This window comes from Myodes glareolus, chromosome 1 (assembly GCF_982192425.1).
Source record: "Myodes glareolus chromosome 1, mMyoGla1.1, whole genome shotgun sequence".
Classification (NCBI taxonomy): Eukaryota; Metazoa; Chordata; class Mammalia; order Rodentia; family Cricetidae; genus Myodes; species Myodes glareolus.
In genome coordinates, this window is record NC_142026.1 from 128960482 (window position 1) to 128984739 (window position 24258).

The window sequence follows — 24258 nt, forward strand, 5'->3', positions numbered from 1 at the left end:
AAATGCAACAGTATCTTTCATTTCTAATGTAAAACCTCTCGTTTCTGTGAGTATTTAAAAATCCTTACACACACGCATGCATACATACAGACACATATACACATATACACGCATGCATACATACACACACATATACACATATACACACACTATTTTCTGTTGTTTCTTCTCTTCCCTTTTCATTTTATTTACCCTGTTAACTATGGTCTTTTCCTTCATGTAAGAGGCTTCCTTAAACACTGGAGACTCTTGCCTACCTGCACGTAGTAAGAACGAGTCGACAAAACCGGTCATCAGTCTTCTTTTCTCATCCCCGGTACACACCTTACCAGATTCTCCTGGAGAATTTGGGTGGGGGCACCGAAAGCCAGCCAAGACCCTCCTCAATACAATCATCAAAATCTCAAACATCACTCACAGAGGACACTAATCTTATAAAAACTGAAAATGTCTCAGTGGAAATGTTTTTCAAACAATGATAATTTTAGTATAAAGCCCAACACCAAAAGTCAGGAACGGTCAAGGAACAAAAAATAATCTATAATAAACCCAGTATCTAGGACTATACTTTCACGACTATTCTAACTAGTGTACAGTGTTTGTGAAAATTAAGTAAGTATGCTAATTTAATACAGAGTTGTAGAGCCCTGTCCTCACTGATACATCTACAAAACAACTCCCATACCTAAGGCTCGGGAACGTCTCCAAAGGGGGGCGGGGTGGAACGATTGTAAGAGCCAGAGAATTGGGGTGTTTGCTGTGGGACTGTGTCTCCCAGGAATGTCAGCAGCTACACCCACAACGTGGCTGATGAAACATGAGCCAAACACAGAGAACAATAGCAGATATGTTAAGAACCAGGAAAGAACTTGAGGCTTCAACCCTATACAAAGAACAGGCAACGGAGGAATACTGCAGGTGGAAGAAATAGTCCTGTAGAGGGAAGAGTATCCCAATTGCGTATCCAATACCAAATGGCCAGCATACACACACACACACACACACACACACACACACACACACAGAGAGAGAGAGAGAGAGAGAGAGAGAGAGAGACTACAGTGCAGATTACACACACACACACACATACACACACACACACACATACACACACACACATACACGTAACATTATACAGACTGGGCAGGTTATATTTATAAATACACACACACACACACAGATATGTATGTAACAACAATTAGTAAAAAAAAGAAGACCAAGAATCATTGAAAAAAGAGGCCAAGAGAGCAAGGAGAGGTATGTAGGAGGGCTCGGAGGGAAGAAAGTAGAGAGGGAAATGATGTAAATATAACTTCAAAAAATAAAAGAAATGATTTAAAAAAGCATGCAAAAGCCTTAGAGAAGTTTCCAGCCTCTGGCCAAACATCAGTGGGAATTCTCAGCCACTGCTAGTGTCACTGTCGTTCATTCCTTCCCTCCCATATAAGTGTGCCAATTATCTTTACGGATTTGAAAAGTGTTTTCTCTTTTGTTTTTTTTTAAGCTGAACAATTCGGCCACCGTGGTGTAACTGTTAACAGAGGGAAGTGAAGCCTGGGTAGAATTCTCAAAGGTAATAAATACATAGGGCAATATGTTCATGGCTGGCAAGTGGAATCTGACACGGTTAGTAAGAATAACTAAGGCAGGTAGGAAACAAAACTTCGCTCTGCTTGTGGGACATCCTCCTTTGCTTCTCTGGGTCATGTATCTTATTTCAGGGAGCTGCGATGCCCTTCCTTTGTCCATAAAGGTGATGTTACTATCTGAAGATCACACAGCCCCATCTCAAAGGACAGAACTGATTACTGAAGCCCTCAGTCTGCACCGCTGTCTTCTCTGAGCACCCTACAGTAAGTCAAGTGCTTCTTTCTAAATGGTGGACTCACGGAGGAGGCAGTCATCAGGTGATGGTTTGGATGACCCTTTCTAGTGTTAGACTGCTTCCTGGAGAACCAAAGACACTAACTCTAGGACAGCACAGACACCTTTGAAGAGTCAGTTCTGCAATGATACAGCGCCCACCTGTCCCCACCATTCTCTTACAGAAGCGGTCCCGCCTACCTTCCTCCCGATCTTTTATCCTAAGTCAACATCTTGTACCCACCCCATCATCCTGGCCAAGAGGACATGTGCGCCGTGGCTTAGCAAGCCTACCTGCTGCTCACTCAGTTTCCTCTGTATTTCCTCAGAGTTACAGGATTCATAGACAATGGGTTTGGCCAGCTCTGACTCAATGTGGGCCAGCCAGGTCCTCAGATTGCCCATGTTTTTATCCAGCTGCTGCACGGCCACCAGGGTCTCCTTGAGCTTCTTCACCCTGTGGGCAGAGAAGTGAACACATCAAGAGCCAATGAGATGGTGAAAGGCCCTGCTCTGTGCTGTGCTCATGTGCAGATATGAACGATGGGCCTAAAGCCAGGTTTCCCTGGTCCGTCCTGGCTCAGTTCCTCACGGTAGTATGGCTTTGCTGTATGTCTTGTTTCCTCAATTTATAAAAAGGGATTTCATAGACTACATGGGGATTTATAAAGTGTAACTAAGTGGGGTGATGGAGAGTGCTCAGTGAGGAATGACACTTGGGAAATATTTACAACTATTATACTCAATACAGTTAAAATAATATAAATGTGACAGCAACCCCACGGCCTTTGCAGAAGTTATTCCCACAAATAACACAATTTATACTTGGAGGAAGAGAAATAGCCTGGGAGAAACAGGCTTACATGGTCCTTGAGGGCCCTAGCAAAAACACACAGAAATGCAGTTCTAAGACCCAGGAGTAGGAATGAGATTATATCATTGATAAAATTGATAGGCATAGAATGGAAGCTTTGAATGGGTATTGATTGAGGAAAAAAGGATTAGTTTTTTTTTAAGTTTCTTAAAGGAGGACTAAAGAAAAAACAGTCAGAAATGAAGGAGGGGACTAAGGAGATGTTGTAGCTGTGTTTTGTCCCTCGACACCATCGAGAAAGTCAGGTGAGGTAACTTATGCCTAAATCCTAGTGTTACAGAACATGAGTCAAGGGGCTCCCCCCAGCACGGCAGCCAGTCAGCCTAGCTAAATAGGTGAGCAACACGTTGAGGGAGAGACACCATCTCAAAAAGGTAGAAGGTAATTGAGGAGGCAGCTGATGTCAATCTCGGGACGGACACACACATATACACACACAGGGATAAGACTAGAAAAGTAAAATGTAGATCAAACACAGGATGCTCCAGAACGGGTGTCAGTCATTTTAAACAGGTGCTTATACCAGGGTTGTCGCAACTCCATTCAGACTCCTGCACTCCACTCCTAGGGAGTCTGAATCTCCAGGGACAAAACTATAGAAATGGCATTTTAAGTAAATGTGGTTCTTACAAAGGCTGACATTTGGGAACTAGCGCTATGCTACCCAGGATTATAAACAGTATTGAAGAGAGGATCTCATGTTTAAACAGCCAAAAGGGCTCTGTGGGGCCCGAGTGAGCCCTTCATTTGGGGTTGGATACATAAAACAGGAACATTTAGGCCACCTGAGATGCTCATGACAAGCGGACAAAAAGAATCATGCTCGCCATGCTTGTGTAGACGCCTGCAGAGGCGGGAAGACTTCAGAGCCCCGGGAGCTGGAGTTGTGTTCAGTTTAGAGCCTGTGATATGTGTAGGTGCTTAGACTCAACCCAGGTCCTCTGGAAGGGCAAGCAGCAAGTGCTCTTAACCAGTTTCCTCTCCTTAATTTATACTTCTCTCATACACTACATCCCAACCACAGTTTCTCCCTTTTCCCCTCCTCCTATTACCCCCCCCCCCCGCTCCTCCAGATCAGACCCCTCCTTCATTTCCCTTCAGAAAGGAGCAGGCCTCCCAGGGATATCAACAAACACAATATAACATGCTACCATAAGGCCAGGTATATATGATCACACTATGGCTGGATGAAGCAACTCAGTAGGAGGAGAAGGGCTCCAGGAGTAGCTAAGAGAGCCGGAGACACCCCCACTCCCATTGTCAGGCATGCCACAAGCACACCAAACTACACAACCATAACATATAGGCAGAGGACCTAGCTAAAACACTACAGGCTCAGCGATTGCCACAAGGACCCTTGCTCAACTATGCTCTTAGCAGCTTTACTCATGGTAGCCAGGAACTGCAAACAGCTTAGCTGCCCCTCAACAGAAGAATCATTAAGAAAATATGGTTCAATTATACAATGGAGTATCAATTCAGTTGTTAAAAAAAATCACATCATGAAATTTGCAGACAAATGGATAGAATTAGAAAAAAAAATCATCTTGAGTGAGGAAACCCAGACCCAGAAAGATAAACATGGTGTGTACTCACTCATAAGTGGATATTAGCTGTTACAGTAAGCGGTAATCATACTACAATCCATAGACTCTGGTGTCATGTCTTTTAGTCTTATAATTAATGACTTTAAAAAAGTAGGCAATAAAGGTGAGGATGTAAGTCATGAACCTTCTAGAAGGATCTATTTTTTTAAAGCACACAATGAACATAGTTCATCATGGGAAATAAACTTTATAATGCACTTAGAGGTAGAGGAAGAAGAAAACAGAGAGGAAAAGGAGGAGAAATGTACTCTTGCACATAAACAACAAAGCAAGGGCGTAGAGGGGACTGCTCAAGGTCACAGCTGTGGCGACAGTTGAAGCAGTTCTGAAAACAACATTCTCTAGGAGGGCAGTGTGAGTCGGAGGTTGGACCAGGAAGAGATCCTGCCTCCACTTCATTTCCATCCCATGACTGGCGCTGAGCAGGCGCCCGTCCCTGTTAAGGGTCGGGCCAGGTGGACTGTACGCAAACTACAGAGCAGGCTGCTGGCCATGATGAGTGCACAGCCAGGGGTTCTGGTCACAGCGCTCCTGTAGAGTTCAGCTCTCTGTGCAGACCACCTCCTCCTGGCTCAGGAAGCAAGCGTGGGGACTGCCCTCAGGGTAAGTAATCAGATCAGCAGATAAAAAAGAAAGCGTTTCCGTGTCAAAGTGGCCTCACTGAAGAGGTATCTTCTTGTAAAAGAATGTCAAGAGCCACATGATGGCTGAGACTGCGGATTGTTAGGAACTGAAAAGCAGATCTTCAATAGAATGCTCCCTGTGATTCAGAACTTCCACTTGGATGCTCCATCTCCACGACACTAGCGTGCTAAAGAAGTCCTTCTCTAGGTAGAATACAGAATCACCCCATGGTGCTCTTAGCCTAGTGTGGCCCCTTCAGCGCCCACCTCAAGTGATTTTCTTACATTTCTCTGTCCATAAGAAGTCACTGTACTAGAGAAATATTTCACCATCAAAGTATTTCTACCATATCAATTTATTTTTAGTTCCTTAAAATTGATAGACGTTATCACTTCTACCATCCCAGTTTCAATAAATTAGCGTGCCTCTCTCAAATGAAACTAATCCTGATGGCACAGTTACGGGTCTTCCTTGGGACTGTCCTCAAAACACTACCACAAAAGTGGATTTTGAAGGATTTCTATCCTGCTCTCTGCATTTCTTAGTTGCCTGTAGTTCTTTATCTGGTGTTGGAGTTCCGTGAGATTTTCCTCTTCCGTCCTAGCAAGTCTTTTGGTGTCATCCTTGTTTAGGCCTTGCTTAGGGAAGAAACCCTCACCCTAATTGGTTATTCAATATTAAGTGCTTAGCCCTGAAATCATATACATGCATGTAACAGTACATGGATTGAACAAGTTGTATTCCTATGTTTAGGGATGTGGTGTGTGTGTGTGTGTGTGTGTGTGTGTGTGTGTGTGTGTGCGTTGTCTGTAAGGGCAATTAAGAGAAAGAATATGTATTTGAGACAGTAAAGGAAATACACGAGAGGATTGGTTGGAAGAAAGAGAAAGGGAAATGATGTAATCATATTTTAATTTTAGGAAACAAAATGAATACTGATTTTTAAAGAGATAGTCAGCTATACATGCTAGCTAGTATGTGCACGTGACTAATTACAAGTGTTTGGTTACAATACTTATATGTAATAACATTTTAGCTCCTAAAAGCACTCTCAGGTGAGGTGTCTTAGAATATTTTTTGGCAAAATGTGTATACTTAAAAAAAAAAGTATGTTCATATTTCCAATCCACTCTTTTGATCAAGAGTGAAACTGTGGAGCTTTGTTTATCACACTCGTAATTTTACTCGCGATAAGAATTCCTTAACTAGCTTTAGAAGCAGAAGTCAAGCTTGTTTCTCTGGGGTGCTTCGTGTTCCTGGCTTTGGATATCTCCAAGCACTTCCGAAAGTCATCCACCCGTGTTTCTGTCATTCAGAAGACAGAACTCACTTGGGTGGTTAATGAATGATACCTTCAGAAAGGTTCCTGATGCGGGTCTCAGGGAATGAATCCTGCTAGTGACAATGGCACGAACATAGAATTTGATTTAGTGACATTGTCTATCAGTGGTCTCGCTGGGGCAGGACTGCAGAATGGTGTCTGTCTGTCAGGCTGCAGAAAGTCTGTCCTGAAGGGAGACCTGGAGGAACATCTTCCCTCCCCTCTCATGCGACTGGCTCTCTGTGTTGGGGTTGGGCAGGTTCCGGAGTGGAATTTTGTCACAGTCTCACAGTGCCATAGGGTTCCCTGGAGGCTGGAGTACCCGCCTTCTCCACATCTTACTGTACTGATTGGCACCATCTGTGTCCTGTCCTAGCTGCCTTCTCCACAGTAAGCTTCAGAGAGCTAGAATGTGAATGTCTACGTTTGGATTCCTCCTACTACCATACTTAGCTCAGTGTTTTATACACAACTGAACCTTATTTTAAAATGCCTAAGTATTAATAACTGGTACTCTTAGTAAAATACTTTCAACTAACATTTCTACCTTTAACACCTACTTGAGAATGAATGTTCCCAATAAGTCTGACATTATCAAATGATCTAAAATTAGTTGATTCTCTTTACTCAAAGATCACGATTCAAAGCACAAATGGATGTGAGTAAATAATATTCTATCAGGCCAGAAAAATTAGTAAGAGGACTTGGATCAAGTAAAATATTGAATGAGATCCAAGGTAGTGTGGTTAGTGTGCAATGCGTCAAGGGCATCGTGACACGGAAATGCTTGTTCATATAGTCCACTGGGGACAACTTCCTCTTTCAAGCTAATATAAATTTAGCAAAGTCAATGGGTGAACACTTAAGTGGGTCTCCTTTATAATATTCAGAAAAGTATATGGTCTTACAAACTGCATAATGCTGTCTATGTATGCTGGGGAGCAGATGTGAGCATGGAGGAAGTGGACTTTAAAGCCTCATTTATTTGTAATAGCTTATTAAATTTGATATTTTCAGGGGCCATCCTTTCACAGAAGAAATGTCTCATTTTCTCTGCATTATTTCTTTGAGAGAAATCTTTAAAGTGTCAGAATAGCCATTTATTTACTTATTGTAAGAAAGCAAGAAATTTGGGCAACATTCCCTTGGATAGCATTCAGGGTCTTAATTTAACATAGATGCCAACATCTGACAGACATATGCAAGGTTTAATAAGCATGCTTAATTTGGAAGTCCTTACAATTTATGTGTGCTCTTTCGGTCCAAAGCATACTTCAATTTCTCGACCTTCCTGAGAAGCACCATACTACTGAAGCCAGTTGTTCATCACAGTAACAAACATGCACAAATGAACACATGACTGTGTGTAATCACATGCACAGACATATGTTTAATATATAGCATGCATACTTTTCTTCAAATAATTAGTGTATCCACAGCCCAACACCAAAGAGAATTGAGATTCTAAATATAATAGAACCAAAATTGCTATTAATAAATCCCACCCACCTTTGAGACTTAATCCAAGGGTGAGACAATAAAAGAAAAACATTTTAAAACCAATCTTAAAATAAAGATCCCTATCATATGGGAAGAACTCTGAAATCTAACCTCTAGACCACTAAGGGTGTTATTGTTATTCTAAATAAAGTAAATCATGAACTCAATATTTACACTAAACAATATTACTATTTTTAGATCTAAATTGTAGTATCTGTATATTTTATAAGACTTATATGCATGAATGACCTAAAGTGTCCAGTCAACACAAATAGAAACAATTTTTCTCTGGTAGAAAAGTCCTCCTCCCCATCTCTGAAAGAAGCTTTATTTACTATAGAGAAGGCTTTTAGCTGCAAAGCAATGAACCGGCTCTAGCCTACTCTCACTCTAATCAGAAGCCACCCTCAGCTAGCAGACGGTGGCCTTGCTGAATCATTTTCTCAATCATGTTCCCGTCTCGGCCTCTCTCCTGGAGCCATGATGCCTGCATGACACGTATGCTCCAGACACAACTAAAAGACCGAGCTGATTAAACTCCTGCACATGACCATCAGAGAAACAAGAAACCAAGAACGAGCTCTTCAGAATCCAGGGTCTACAGCCTCCCAGTGCCGCTCATGTCTATTTAACATCAGCTTGAAACATTCCAGATTAAAGAGCCTAGTGTCTATCCCATGAGCCCCACGTAACTCTAAAGCTATGCCCAAGAGAGAGACGCAAGAAGATGCCTGCCTGGTGACATCGCAGTCACATTCTGGGAGATCTGCATCCGCACTGCCGTCCTCCGCCATCCTCAGGGCACGCACGTCCTCGGCCACCACCATGAAGCTTCCGCTTGCAAAAGTCAAGCTCTGCAGAGCAAAAGGCTCAGTCCTTCCTGGGTGAGAAGAGAGTTTCTCCCCTTGTGTGTGCTAGGAAGTATAAAACTGCTCTTGGTGGACAAATGGTGCTGGTGGCCTGTCTGTTAACATGACACTAGGCAGTCACAAGTGGTCATGTTTCTAAATAAAACCCACATTCATGAGCATGTGCCAGGCCTGATCTCCTGGAATGTAGGCCACGAGGGTAAGAAGGGAAAAGCTCAGTGTAATCTGCCTGGAGGAGCGGGTTACAGGTCTAAAGAAAGGGTCACAGAAATAGTGACCGCTACGGAGTCTCTGCTGTTCCCTGAAGACAGTCAGATTTTCCTGTGGGCTCCTAGCTACGCCAGGAAAGCTACTTGGAAAAGGCAAAACATCAGCAAAACCTTCCAAAGTGCTGCAGATTGCAGCAGCCAATGGAAGCGGAGTCCCCTGTTCGGGTCAGTCTGCCAGCTCAGTGGTATGAGTCGCTGTTCTAAGGGGTTGCTGGGGAAAGGGGGGGGGGGGCAGGAGCCTGCATGGGATACCACTTGATATCCACTTTCTAACAGATGATTTCAACATGGAAAATAATGAGGCAATATTGATCACCACTACATGTATACAAAACTTTTGTGTATTTAAAAATAATGTATGCAAGGTGATCAAAAATAACATTATTTTAAGAAGCTATCTTTAAAATTTCCTTGCTTGATAGAATTTCAGGAAACTGTATTTTGTGAATTTGGGGAATTTTCAAAATCTTTGCACAAAGCATATAAGAAGTATGAAAAATAGATGTATGGGCTGGTAATGTAGCTTAGTTGGTAGAGTGCTCTCCCAGCAAGCATGAAACCTTGAGTTTGGTTCTCAGCACTGCATAAGAAGTAGGCATGGTGGATCGTGCCTATAACCTCAGTACTGAGGAAGGTGGAGGCAGGAGGATCAGCAGTTCAAGATATTTCTTGATTATTAGCTGAGTTCAAGCCTGAGGGAAATGAGTTTCTGTCTCAGAAAAAGGGGGGAGGGAGAGTGAGCTAGCCTAGCAGGTAACGGGAGCGGCTGCCTTTGATGATCTAAACTCCATTCCTAGAAAAAGAGACCTCACTCTTGCAATTTGTCCTCTGAATTTCACACAGACATTGTAGCCTTCCCCTGGCCCTATTCTGTGCAGACTATATAAATAAAACTATAATTAAACTTTTATAAAAACTCCAAAAGTATGCGCCAGGTTCTGTTGTTTCATGAATCAACACTTTTGCTGGAAAGGGGGAGTCATGAATGGGACTGAATAGGAGAACTGAACAACCGCAGCTGCCAGTTCATAGCCAAAGACAGGTGTGGAGGAAGTTCACCCAGCCTGAAGACAGTAAACATGGAAACAGAAAGCAAATGTGATAGCCAAGCGACTTCTGGGAGAAGCTGAAATGCAGACTAAGTCCAGCATGGCCTTCGACTGCAGAGCTCATTGACAATCAGCCCGTGATCTATTCTGCTTTTAAAAATGGTGCGTAGACATGGACAAGATATCTACACAAAAGTCTCCCATAGGAACTCGTCTACATGATGAGCTTCTAAAGAGTGGCCACAGACGAACATCTTAGAGACTAGCGGGCAAAGCACCCATTTCTTATCAACAGACAGCTGAAATCAAGTTTGTCTATATGTCTTTGGGGATGGTAAAAAAGAGCAAGGTCTAGAAAGTTCTCACCTGAAAAATCCCACAGATGTGTTGTAAATAAACATGACTTTGAGGAGCAAGTGTCGCCCTCCGTGTATTGTTAGCTGACAACCGAGCAGAAACTAAGCCAGCTGCCGACAACTGCACTGTGTTAAGGTCAATGTGAAATATTTTTGGCACAGTGCATTTTCCCTCTCCATATCATTGCGGCCCTGAGATTCATGAAAGAAATTTAACCAGTTTAATGGGATTATATGGACAAGCGCATTGGTCCATGAGTCAGAAACTGACACACACAGAAGTCCCCAGGGTGTTGAGCCAGTGGTAGGGCTCTCCAAGAAGGGCATTTATAGCGTATGAGGCTTCAATTTCTGCTTCTGAAATAAGATTTTATTATGATCTTGGTGGCTGAGAAGTGAGACTAAACATCACACTGGGATTCAGAACTGTGGGGCATTTCAGCTGTGAGGTAATTTCAGTATAGAGATGTCTTTCCTTCCCTGTATGACCCTGAGCAGGGAGCTTGCTGTTTCAACTCAGTTTCTCTCCATATCTGCCACCACAGATTCTAGGGAGGAGGCCCTCTCTGGTGGCATTTGTTCTCAGAGCCTACCAGTCTTTGCGACACTCTAGTTACTTTACAGACAAAGGGTCTTGCCCCTGCTACTCCAGTGTTGTCCCAGTGAGCCACACCCCAGCACCAGCCACCATTCTCAGGCTTTGGGTACGCAAGAAAAGAATGGACAAAGCTGTCTCTCAGCATTGGCATCCCAATATGAAGGAAGGCATACCTAAAGTGAAGCCTCTCCACAGTCAGTCCCTCTCTTAATATAAAATAACCTTGGCATCTTTAAGTTGTTCCAGTGTTTGAACCGGTGGCAAATGCCCTCATGTGTTCTCCCTTTATGTTTGCCACCCCTTATATTCACACTGCCCATCTACAAAATAAATGGCACATAATCTGCCTCTCCAACATGAGGCCCATAATTATGGTCACTGTGGTGGCTAAGCAGAGGGTGACAATAATGAAGTAGTTTATTTTTATGAATAAGCAGAAGGATGAAAGTCAGTCTCATTCCTACACCCAAACAACTCGACACACAACAGGGATGTGGTAGCTCTTTGCTTTCCCCACTACAGGTAAGAACACTTACAAATATTGGTAAAGTGGCTTTTCTCTCTTTTCCATAGGTATTCGGATACCCATGAAGCCTTCTCTTGTTCCAATACCACTCTCTCCCACTCCCTAAATTCATTTGAAGTTAATGAGCGTGCCATTTATGGGAGCAGCAGGAACGTGGTAGAGTTGCTCAGAAGGAAGGAGCCAGGTGCTACAGGCCCTTGAGCTTCGTGGTTCTCAACCTGTGGGTTGCGCCCCCTTTGACAAGCCTCCCTCCCCCAGAATATTTACATTTAACAGTAAATATTTATAGCACAACAATAGCAGGATCACACTTACAAAGCAGCAAGGAAAATAATTTTGTGGTTGGGGGGAGTTGCCACAACATGAGGAGCCGCATTCAAGGGTTGCAGCATTGCAGCCTTAGGAAGGTTGAGGGCTGCTGCTTTAGTTGAGATGAATAAGGACCAACAGGCACTAACACACACACACGCACACACACGCACACGCACACACACACACACACACACACGCACACACACACACACGCACACACACACAGACATACACACACGCGCGCACACACACACACACACGCACACACACACACACGCACACGCACACACACACGCACACGCACACACACACACACACACACCCCGCAGGCAGGCATCCCATTGGGCCTGGTTCTTCTACCTGGCCGCGATGAGGTCCAGGAGATGTTGCCACCTGTCATTCACCTTGCTGAGCTTGTACTGAATCTCAGAGGCTTTGCTTTCGTGGCTGGCTTTAGCAAGCCTTTCTCCCATTTGCTGGAGCTGGATTTTGTTCTCTTGGGCAACAGCAATTTCCTCTTGATAATCCTGCATAATCAAAGTGACCACAGAGGTTAGAAGGCATCCTCCTAATGCACTCATCTGGCTCCTCTGGAAACAGGCTAATTACAGTTTCTACTGTTTGGGCAGTTCAGGTCTGAGGAACAGTGTGTGAATATCGGTCTGTGTATACAGAATTAATAGTGCCTATTGCACGATTAATTAAATGTGGAGTCCAAACTCAATTATTACATGGATTTTCTTAAAGGGACTGTAAGGCACTTTCTATTTACTTAAAAGGGTGCTAAGTTGGTATGATGGCATATGACTGTGATCTCAGCACTTGAGAAGTAGAGGCAGGAGAATCAGGAGTTCAAAATCTTCTTCGGGTACTGAGTGAGTTTGAGACGTGTCTGGGTTGCATGAATCCCTTTCTCAAAAAACAATGCTAAATAAATACATAAGCACATGAATGTGTGTTGTGGCTTATGCGGCAGAGAGGAAGACCTTAAGGGAGGAAGGATAGTAAAAATGAAAGCAATCTAAAAGTAGAGAGAAAGCTGGGGGTGGAAAGGCATAAGCAGGGAGGGTAGAGGAGATGAGAGGTTAAGGGTTAAGAGAACCCAAATAAAGAGGCTATGAAAAAGTTTTAAGGAAATCCACTACCTTATAACCAATATAAAAATACAATTAAAAAATTACAAGTTTCATGGGAGTCGGGCACAGACTCCCACCCTTAGCTATGGAGCCACTGACAATCGTGACCTTGGAAAGGAAGACATAGTTTTTACTAAGAGCACAGTCCTTGGTAAGCTGATGATACTCCAATGAAAGACCATGCAACCAAGAATATCTGGGCAGCACCAATTTACCTTTATGGATTAAAAATAAAAGACACAAAGTAGGGTGGGCGTAGACCTGGGAAACATTGATGGATGGGGTGAAGATGATCAAAGCATGTTGAACCAAATCATCACAAAAAAAAAAACTAATGAAAATTTAAAATGCCATTTGAATGTAGATGGCCTGCCTAGCTAGAGAATGCTATTCCACGAAACAGTGGGTTATTGAATGAAAATCCCAATCCTAGGGGTGGGAAACCTAAGGATTATTAGTCAAAGATGTCCTTAAACTAAAACAAGCTCTGATCATTCCTCCTGGTTGCCCGCCAAGACGTAGATGAGAGGACAGAGCTGTTGCTAAGGATACCACACACCTCAGTTGATAAACCTGAGCTGTAAACTGCCACTTAGCTTTCCGAGTCTCAGAAGGTGCTATACAACACCCACTGTTAACTCTATGAACTATAAGACCAACTTGCCAGGGAGCAGGTAGAGTAGCGGCATCACTGCCATGGAGGTAACCAACGGTTCTCTGGCTGCGTTTGAGGCCCACTCTGCAGGAGTCCATGTCAGGTAATGTAAACATGCTCAGAACCCACGGCTGAGGAGACCATAGGTGGGGACGGCGGCACACAAGGGAATACTTTTATTTAGAAAAATTGTCATAGGGTCAAACTGCCTTCTAAGCATTTATTTTTATAAATATTTAGATAAATGGTATTCTTAGCCTTGATCACAGAAGTCTTGTTTGCAGTGAACAAGTAGACACAGAGACTTGTCCCTCACTGGACAAAGTGCTGAGAATAAATGGCTTATGAGTGTTCAGCCCCAAACAAGACATTCACAGTACCCTCTCTGTGTCTCAGGAACATTACTAAAGAGGGAACACAATTAGTATAAGAACCAGAAGACAAGGAGAAGAACTGAGAAATGCCAACTTAATGGCCATTGCAACCCATAGATGCATGGTAGCTGCCTTATACCTACACTGGAGCTACTTAAGAACTGATCTGTTAACAGCCAGGGATGGAGAGATCTGCTCCAATGCGGGAAAAGATAGCTGTGCCTAAACAAGTGGGTCACAAAACAAAACTAAAAGTCATGAGTCTGGGAAAGAAACTACTAGGGGTATGTTTGTGTGGTTTGTGTGTGGGGTGTGAGTGTGTGTGGTATGTGTACGTGTGTGTGTGTGTGTGTGTGTGTATGTATGTGGTGTGTATGTGTGTATATGTGTGTGTGTGGTGTTATGTGGTGTGTGTACATGTATGCATGTGTGTATGTGTGTGTGTCACACAGGCATGTATGTGCATTTAATATAAATGGGAGAGAGAAAAAACGGGGAAAATAACTGATCATTATACACATGCACAAAACTGTGAAAGGAGAAAAATAAAAAAAAATTATTGAGTTGGGTGTGGTGGCACACGCCTTTTATCCTAGCACTCGTGAGGCAGAGGCAGGTGGATTTCTGTAGTTTAAGGTCAGCCTGGTGTACAGAGTGAGTTCCAGGACATCCAAAGATACACAGAGAAATTCTGTCTCAACAACCCCCCCCCCAAAAAAAGGAATTTGTGGTCCAGTGGAGTGGCTCACAGGTAGATTGCTTATGTAGCACTAATGGGGACCTGAGTTTAAGCACTATCACTTTTACAAGAAGAAAACAAACCAAACACAATAAAAGACACAATTTGGAAGACTTAGCATTGGGGATTCATACCTTACTGCTGTAATCACCAAATATATATAATCAACATTATATTATATATATAATCAATCAGCATATAAGGAGTTGACAACAGGCTTAAAAGACACAAGAGCACATATGCATGCCTGTGCCATCATTATTTATATATATATATATATATATATATATATATATATATATATACATGAATATGTGTGCTTATGTATATCATTCCAGCTATAAAGATTTATACAAGTCAGTCATGTTATTTATGCAGGATATTTTGAGTTCCTTTATTTTAGTCATATCTTCTGCAACACATGATAAATTAGTTCTCAAGGTTAATAATCATTAGTTTCAGCAAGCTAGTGGGTCTCACGCCTTCTTGGTTTATTCATTCTCTATGCAAGCCCCTCTTAAAAACTGGTTAAAGACAACAGACCCAGCTGGTGATGGCACACACCTTTTATCCCAGTACTCAGGAGGCAGAGTCAGGCAGCTTTCTGAGTTAGAGTCCATCCTGGTCTACAGACTAAGTTCCAGGACAGCAGAGGCTACACAGAAACCCTGTCTCGGGGGCCGGGGTGGTGGTGGGGATGTGGTTTATTTACAGAGGACAACAAAGCCTCAGAAGACAGTTCCAGTTTTTCAACTTTGTCACTCCAAGTTAAAACACCTGTTACACAGCAGATAGTATCTCTGCAAAATAATATAAAGGGGAGAAGATGGCTCTCAGGTAGAGCAGAAATGTGAGGCCCAGAATTTGGATCCCTAAAACCCATGCAAACACTGAGCAGGAGGGCAGCCTTGCCTAGAATCTCCGAGTACCAAGGGAAAAACAGGATCCCCGGAACCAAGTGGATAACAAGCCTAGATGAATCTGTGAGCTATGGGTTCAATTGAGAATGTTTGAAATTTATGTCCTGGCAATGCTGAAGCATGCATGGGCAGCCCATATATGGCGGTTCTGTTGAACTTGTCCATATTGGTCTAAGTTGATGAGGATGACTGACCAGGGAAAAAGATGCCTAACTTTGACCTCTGGTCTCCATAAGCACATGTACATACAGGTGTGTCAGATACATGCAAAGATGCATATACACACATGCACACCAGTCAAATGCAAAAAAATAACCTTGCAAAAAGCCCTACCAAAATTAAATTTAAAAATAAATGAAGATAAGTTTTATTTTATATTTCATTCATATTTAGTTTATATTTTAACTCTTTCTCTGATGTGGGATTTCCCTCTGTATGCTGTGATTACCATTGATAATTAAAGGAACTGTTTTGGGCCTATAGCAGAGCTATAGGGGAACAGAGCTAGGTGGGGAAAACTAAGCTGAATGCTGGGGGAAAGAAGGGCAGAGTCAGAGAGAAGTCATTTAGCCTTGTCAGAGACAGATGCCGGAACTTTAGCTGGTAAGTCACAGTCACGTGGTCATACACAGATTAATATAAATGGGTTAAATTAATATGTAAGAGTTAGCCAATTAGGAAGCTTGAGCTAATGGGTCAAGCAGTGATTTAATTAATACAGTTTCTGTGTGATTATTTTGGGGGCTGAGCAGCCGGGAACAAACAAGTGGCCTCCTCCTCCATTCCTCTAAAGGTGGGATACTCTCTTACGCACTTGTCTGAAGAAAGGAGGCCTGAAAGAAAGAGGACGGCAGGGGAAGCTGCACTCCTGCTCAGAGTCAATTGCCCTGGCATGCTTAGAACTCCTCGTCCCAGTCCACCCACGGCTCATGTTATTTCAACACAAAGGGATCTAAAAACCAAAGTACTGAGAACATTTATGTATAGTTTTAACATTCCATCCCCAAATTAGGATGATTTTACTGAGAAATGTGGACTTCAAAAGAGCCACTCCAAACCTTGAAATGCATTTGGAGTAAAACTGTGCTCTTGGGTTGTTATTTAACTGAAACTGCTTGTGTCAATGCCAACAGACAACAATCATTGGCTTTAAGTAATCTGTCGCTTGGTTTTTCCTACGCTGTCAACAATACTGAGCTCTTCTTAGTGATGCTGTGCATGCGCAAGAAAGACAGGAAAGCATTGGAGTTCCATGACATCTTCTATACACACTAGCAGAATCCGTATTCACAGAGATGTCTTTTGTTTTTCCTTCTTTACTTTTGTGATGCTAGGATTAAACCAGGGACTGCATCCATGCTAAGAAGGCAGTTCAAGGCTCTCAGTACAACTCCCCACCCCCTCAACCTCACTCCCCACCCACTCATCCCTGCTCCCCATTCCCTCAATTCCGCTCCCCACCCCTTCAACCCTGCTTCCCCACCCCCTCAACCCCACTCCCCACCTCCTCAATCCGCTCCCCACTCCCTTGTAGGCTTTTGCTCTTCCTTATTTAGCAGGTTCTCACTAAGCTGCCTGGGCTATATTTTTGTCCCAGGCTCACCAGTAGCTGGGATGGCAGGCCCATACCACCAGGCCCACTGCTCAAAGAGGATTTTCAACATCGCACTAAATAATAAATAAAATCGTTCACATGAGAAACTGAAGTTTTAGTAAGTTTTAAGTTGTGGCTATATTTTGTTCTAGAAAGTTTTTTTAATAAAATGTATTAAAAAATGTTTATGAAAAAAAGTTTTTCATAAAATATAGATTCTGAATTTCTTAGAGAAAGGTAATGAGACTAGAGATACATCTAACTAAGAATTACTCTTTAGCAGAATTTATAAAGGTAACTAATATAATAGAGCAGCCTAATACAACATTCTTAGACACCTAGCAACCAGCAAAACCCCATTATTTGTAGATACTATGATAATGCCTACATCATCTTGGCCCAGGAAGAAGGATAAAGCCATGAATGCTATGTGTTGGCTTTGGAGTTTATCTTTACTCTGTATGTGTGTGAATGGAGAAAGATAAATTTCCCCAATAACTACTGTATTGCTTTTCAGACTAAATAAAGCTGTAATGTCATGTCTATGCTCAATAACCACAAAGTGCAGGCTTCTGAGAAGTTAGGCTCTTCTGCGATGCATCCACTGCTATGGACAGAGCAGGGGGAGCAAAGAACTCTACAGACAGCAGCATCCACGTTCCTGGCAGGCTTACAGCCTGGCAGGGTTTCTGCTCCAGAAAGATAACATACAAGTAAACATGAAAAATACACCATACGTGTGCTAATGAGACCCTCAAATCAACATCCTGACAAGAGTATTTACTCAGAAATGCAGAAACTTTACCGAAACCCACATAAACATTTAAAATTATGAGTTGATTCAGTGAACCCTGTTTAGATATAAAAAAAAGTCCTCTATCCAAATAATTGTAAAATGCATAGATAGCTTGAAACAACAGGAATTCAGAATTTCCAGGAATGTCTTCATTCCTACTGAGGGCCAATAGATCATATTTTCTAGGGAAAAATCAGTTTCGTTCCTTCTAAGGTTTTTTTTTCCTTTTAATTCCTCTCTAGTGATATCTGTCTCTAAAAGCCAACCCATAAGAAATAAAACCAACAGAAAAGTGGTGTGTATGAATGGTTCCTCCAGGATAGAAAGCAGAAAGCTTGTTTCCTCACAAACTAAATGCATCCTGTAGATTTTGCATGGAAAGTGGGTCTTTCCCATGTTCCCTTTTCACATGTTATGAAAACATAGGGATGTAGTAAACGTAGTAAACATAGGGACAGGGAAGTGACAGGGACAGGGAAGACAGGGAAGCACTGGAAAGAAGGGAGCCCCGGGCCACATCACCCTGCACACCCCACCTCACCCGCCACTTACCTTCTTGAGTTTCTCTATCATCTCTTCAATGAGGATGTCCCCATTCTGGGAGACTTTGCCCTCCATCTGGGTCAGCCACTCACAGAGTTCTTTGTTCTTCTCACTGAAGACGGCCCACTCGTTCAGCCGCTCGCTCACTTGCTGTCGTCTTAAGGAGACCTGGGAATGTTAAAGTGGGATGGTGATGAGGAGGGAAACAAGAGAGCAACGCCTACCCTGAGGAGGAAATGGCGTGCTGAATTACGCGGGACCTGGGCATTCCTGTGGGCATGAAATAGAGGATTTGCCAAAAGAAACAGGAAGAAAGGGAAAGACGGCTGGAGAAAAGGCTAAGCCCAATGGCTGCTCTCGCAGAGAACCAAAGTTGACCTACCGACACCCAGATCCACCTCCCAATACCCACATGATTGCTCACAATCCTCTCAAACTCCAGCTCCACATGATGTCCTCTTGGTGGTCACGACTACTTGATGATCTTTTGGAGAACCCAGGTTCAGCTCCCAGCACCCATGTGATGGCTCACAACCCTGTCACTCTAGTTCCAGAGGATCTGATGCCCTCTTTTGGCCTCCATAGGCACCAGGCACACATGTGGCATATTTATATCCATGTAAGCAAAATACTCATACATGCAAAACAAAAACAAGCATCTTGTTTTTTTAAAATAGAGGGATGGAAGGACAGGATGGAGTGAACAGGAAAAGACAGTTGAGTCTCCTGTACCTGGACTGTGTGCTGAAGGATTTGCAGAAATCTAGCCGCCAGAAGCAGACAATGACTCCTGGGGTTCAGCTCTGCCCTGACATTTTTACCCCAAACAAGCACCTTTATTTCTCCATTTATAACACTTTTCTTTTCATTCTCTTTCTTTTGTATAACTTTGATTTTCATTGTCTAGATATAGGTTTTAACCTTTAACCTTTAAAACATAAATAATCAAAATTTCTCATTAAACTTGTACAGAGCTACAGAGCACAGAATGCTTCAAAAAATGTGGAAGCGTATGTAAGCCAAGTATCCTTTATCTGGAATTACTAGAGCTAACAAGGTGGGTTTTTTAAGGTTTGTTTTCATTTTACCTTCATTGAGATATAATTCACATAACACAATCCCTCTTCAATATACAACTGAATGTATTTTGCATATTCAGAGTTGTAGAAATATAACCATGATCAATTTTAAAATATTTTCATACCCCACCCCAAATAAAGGTGCCTATCAGCAATGTGACCCTTAGTCTTGATTGCCAACTTGATGGGTTATAGAATCATCTATAAGGCATTCCCCAGGACCTGTGTGCTGAAGGGGAAATACCCACCCTTAAAGTGGGTGGCATTTTCTATTTGTCAGCCCAGATATAAAGAGGTCTCAGGAAAATGGAACATACACCTGTGTGTCTTTGATTCTGCTTCCTGAGCGACTGTGGCCTCCCTGTTTCTTCTCCCTCCACTGACATTGTATTTCTGATTCTCCACCTCTCCAACGTGGACTGAAAACCTGAGACTCTCCCGGGAACTTCTAGACCTTTGGTACTGAATTGGGGCTGCCCAGACATGCAGCTTCATGAACTAGGTAACTTTAGCTTCCCTCACTCCCCTGGAATCTGTGTAGGATTCAGACAGAGGTGTCATACTACTCAACTCCAAGGAGGTAAGCAATATACTAAATCCCCTTCTGTAACACACATATGTGCACACACACACACACCACATTGACTTTGTCTCTCCAGAAACAAAGGGTCTCATATAAGAAAGAGTTCTCTGTACACTTCTCCCAACGCTGGTCTAGTCTCCATCTCCGTGTGTTTGCCTAGTCCCAACGTTCCATGTAAATTGGAATCAAGGTTTATGTTCTTTTGTAGTGGCCTTCTTTCACTTTTAGCATACTTTAAACATTCATCCATGTTAAAGGATATATCCATAGTTCATTCTTTCTAACTTGAGATTGGTTCACTACATAGACGTGATATATTTTATCTGTCCATTCATCTGACTGTGGGTGTTTTGGTTGGTTCTAATTCTGATTGGCTCTGAATAATGCCGCCACACAAGGTCATGCACAGGTGTCTGCACAGACACAGTGTTCATTTCTTTAGGTACATCCTTAATATGAATGTTGGATGATACAGTAACATCAACAATTTTTGGTCAAAAGTGGTTGCAGTGTTTTATATTCTCACACTGGTCATTCTCTGTCTTCTTGGCCAGAGCCATGTTAGTGGTAAGAAGTCCTTTACTACTGTTGATTTCCATTCGTCCTTCCCTAGAGGATAAGGACACTGATGATTTTTCTGGGTCATTTGTATATCTACCTTTTCTACAGAAAAACAAACCAATTCATTTGCCCATTCAAGAAACTGGGCAGACTACTTTTAAAACTTACTTAACTGCTGCTGATACAATGGTTTGTTTGTTTCTCAGACTCTAGAACAATTCATTCCAGGACTCTAAAATCCTGTAACTTCATAATGCTCTTGGTTGGCAGTGCTGTTTGAGTTACCTAGGCATGTTTACAGTTGAGAGTCACCGCCTATTGGCAAAATGAAGTCCAATTAGTGGGGTTATCAGAAAACTGGAGGACCGTCCCCCGAGGTCATGGCACAGCCAGCCAGTCACTGACTCCGTTGAGCAAGAAGCCAGCCCATCAATTTTCGTCGCTTAGATTTGGGTTTTTTTAACTCAATATTTTATTATGAAAAGTTTCAAATAAATTTAAAGAGAAAATGCATGTCATGCTCCGGCTCACATCAAACTCAGAGCATGTTAGCAGTCAGGCTGGTCTGGAAGGCGTGATCCTTCTGCCTCAGCCTCCTGAGCGCTGGGGTTACAGCTTCTGACTCCCAGACCTTGCCCAAATCATTTATATTTTTTTATTTTTGTGTATTTTAGTTTTTGATATAATGCTTCTTTGTGTTAGTCATACCTACCATGGTACCTGCTACATGGACCAGGCTGGTCTCAGATATAAGGTGGTCATTCTTATGTTTCTGTTTCCTGAGGGGTGAGATTATAGACATGATCCACTACACCTAGCATTCCATTTTTAACAAGTATTTCGAATTAATCTCCTTTTAACTATGGTAATAAAGAACACTTCAAAGGTACCCTATGCCTCTCTGCTAGCAATGCTGCCTCTGACTATTGATGCTCAGGTAGACAATATTCTAGGTCCCACAGAACCCCATTTGTCTATGATTTTATACCTGAGAGTAGTTTGGGAATCAGGTAACAAGCCCGCAATACTATCCACAAGAGCAACCCCAGGAATCTGAGATTCCTGAAGAGGAGGCCACACAGTTGTAGCACAGATTTGAAAAATTTTCCATTAGAAATTCCCTCTTTGGGGTTATTAATTAATCCTATTTAAATAACTACTTCTCCAGATTGGGTACCACTACTGAGTCCACCAGTGTTACCCAAGCAATGCAACGCAGGTTATCATTTCATTTTCTTTGAGGCAGAATAATACAGAAGAGGCAAGTGGCGGTGAACTCATTTGGGGTGGGGATTAACAGGGAATATAAGTTGCAAGGTTCCATGGACAAAGTTCATCTCCTCCGAGCTCTGCCCAGACTGTGCTATGCAGGGATGTCAGTCAGCACAGAAGGATCTACTCTCCTGAAAGACTCAGACTGTGAATTCTCCGCCTGTCAATCATATGCCGTCAGAGTGGGAAGGCAGGTGTTGTGGCTAAAACCTGGGTTGAGTTGATACAGAAACTTCCAGGATTGGTGACTCCTTCTAAGGACAAGAAGCTTCCTCCTTAAGAGTTTGGAATGGCTTTCTCCCACTCTTGAGTAGCTTCCTCCACATGTTGGCCAAAAATGGATGCTAGGGCACCCCTTCACCAACACCTGCAGGGGGGTTATCACAGGATAGCACCTATTTCTTTGAGGAGTAGGTGAACCTCATCCCAGGGTGAGCTGGACGATTTCAGGTATCAGCCTTTGGCCAGTAAAAGGCAGGATCAGAAAAGCTGGTGTCTTTGATACGGGCTCTGATGTACAGTAGGATCCCATCCAGAAGCATCTGAGACTCAAGGCCAGCCTCCACTGCTCTGCTGAGGAGACCAGAACAAGTCCCTGGTCTTCTCTCAGCCTTCTGTCCATTTGTACATACACATTCCATTTTCTCCAAACACGGGTATTTAGTGTTTGCAAGAAAGAGTCATCTTCAGTGTATCAAGTACTGCACTGTATTCCAGGATGTGGCGTGCAGACAGGAAGGCACGGGCAAGCGAACAGCTCAGAAAAGGCTGGTGTACACCACCAGTTTCGTCAATCCCCCACCTAAATCTGATCTTTTCTGTCCTGAACATTTGTGTGCTCAACATCTCCAGGGACCAGCTTGAATCCCCATCCTTCGAGCTTGTCTCACACTAAGGCATCGCTTTCATTTGTTTACTGTGAGCTATGACTGAAAAAAAAAAAACCCACTAAATATGTGGGCTGCCAGCACTGGGTGTAAGCCAGGGCCCAGATCTTTTTGCAAAGATGTAAATTCATAAGAAGGATGGCATTTGATGCCGTTTGTAAACTGAGTATTTCGGCTATATTTAATGAACCATTTCTTTCTTTGGATTCAGCTGGAACCCTGAAATGCTCAGCACACATTTGCATTTTCTTAAGGGTAGAACCGCAGTGTATGGCCTCCAGAGTGAGACAGCTGAACAGGAAGTTTTTTCTAACAGTAAATATTTTTCTCATGACATTGTGGGCGTAAACACACACACACACACACACACACACACACACACACACACACGCTGAGCGATTCTAGTGGTGTGGTGTTGTAGATTTACATTACAGCTAGAACCACACACGGTTCTACAAAGCAACAGAGGAGGAAAAGCGATATAATACACAGCTGAACCAAGCTACAACAGATCTCCCGGGCTGGCTGAAAACCGAATCTCCTTCTGCACTTGTCCTGACACTCCGCAGCAGCATCTACTTACAGGCTGTCTTCCTCATCCTCATCTGTGGGCCCAGCTACTCCTCGCTTCTCATCAGCTGCTTCTAAACGAGCAGGGCAGGCTGTGCCCTCCGTCCGCCAACATAATGCTGGCTATATTCAGCTGAGTTTGTCAGCTTTTACGTGGAGCTGGCCATAAGCTCGTTTCCTGTTGCGGTTTCGGATTTGATAGAAGTTCACCGGAAACAACAACCTTAAGAGCTTGTTACTCCTTCTTGAGAATTAGTATATCCTGGCACCCGGCCAGGCCCAGGGCTAAATTCTCACTGGTTTAGACACATGTAGATTGGACTGGTGCAGGGCAATTACGTGTAATGTTCATACTTAACGACTCTGGCAGAGGAAGTCTCTAGAAGCACCATAAGTCCCAGCTGCTTCCTCTTTTGCATGGTCTGGTCTACTCACAGGTACAAGACATTTAATGTCTTCACAGCATATCACATGGCCAAATGCTACTTTTGAGCTGTATTTTCAAGTAGGGTTTTCTAAGTCTAGTGGGTGATTTTAGAACACATGAATGTCTGACTTAAGAATCAGCAATAATGATACTTCCATGGCATTGTTATGCAATTTTCCCAAATTCAAAACTATTGTATGATCATCGTTTTCTTCATTTCCAAAATATTAAAATTCTGTCACTGTTTTGTCCTCAGAGGACCATAAGTATCAGGACATACATGTAGTACAAGGCCTTTGTTAGCCACATGCAGAGAACACGTAACTGTTGTAGGCACTGGTTGTCTGAAGAAAA

General features: G+C 42.9%; 1 protein-coding gene across 4 annotated transcripts in view; it reads right to left on the reverse strand.

Annotated features, from left to right (window-relative positions):
- Syne1 (spectrin repeat containing nuclear envelope protein 1) overlaps window positions 1-24258 on the reverse strand; it is a 477339-nt gene that overhangs the window by 37194 nt on the left and 415887 nt on the right. For 2 of the 4 annotated variants that reach the window (XM_087912026.1, XM_085688027.2), the window contains 3 exons: window positions 18535-18693; window positions 12129-12295; window positions 2158-2320 (listed from right to left, as the gene is read on the reverse strand). In XM_087912026.1, the coding sequence (XP_087768152.1) occupies window positions 2158-2320; window positions 12129-12295; window positions 18535-18693 (489 nt within the window). Of the gene's footprint in view, window positions 1-2157; window positions 2321-8524; window positions 8738-12128; window positions 12296-18534; window positions 18694-24258 lie in introns of those variants that run through there. The other 2 variants (XM_085688039.2, XM_085688033.2) reach the window with 1 other exon arrangement.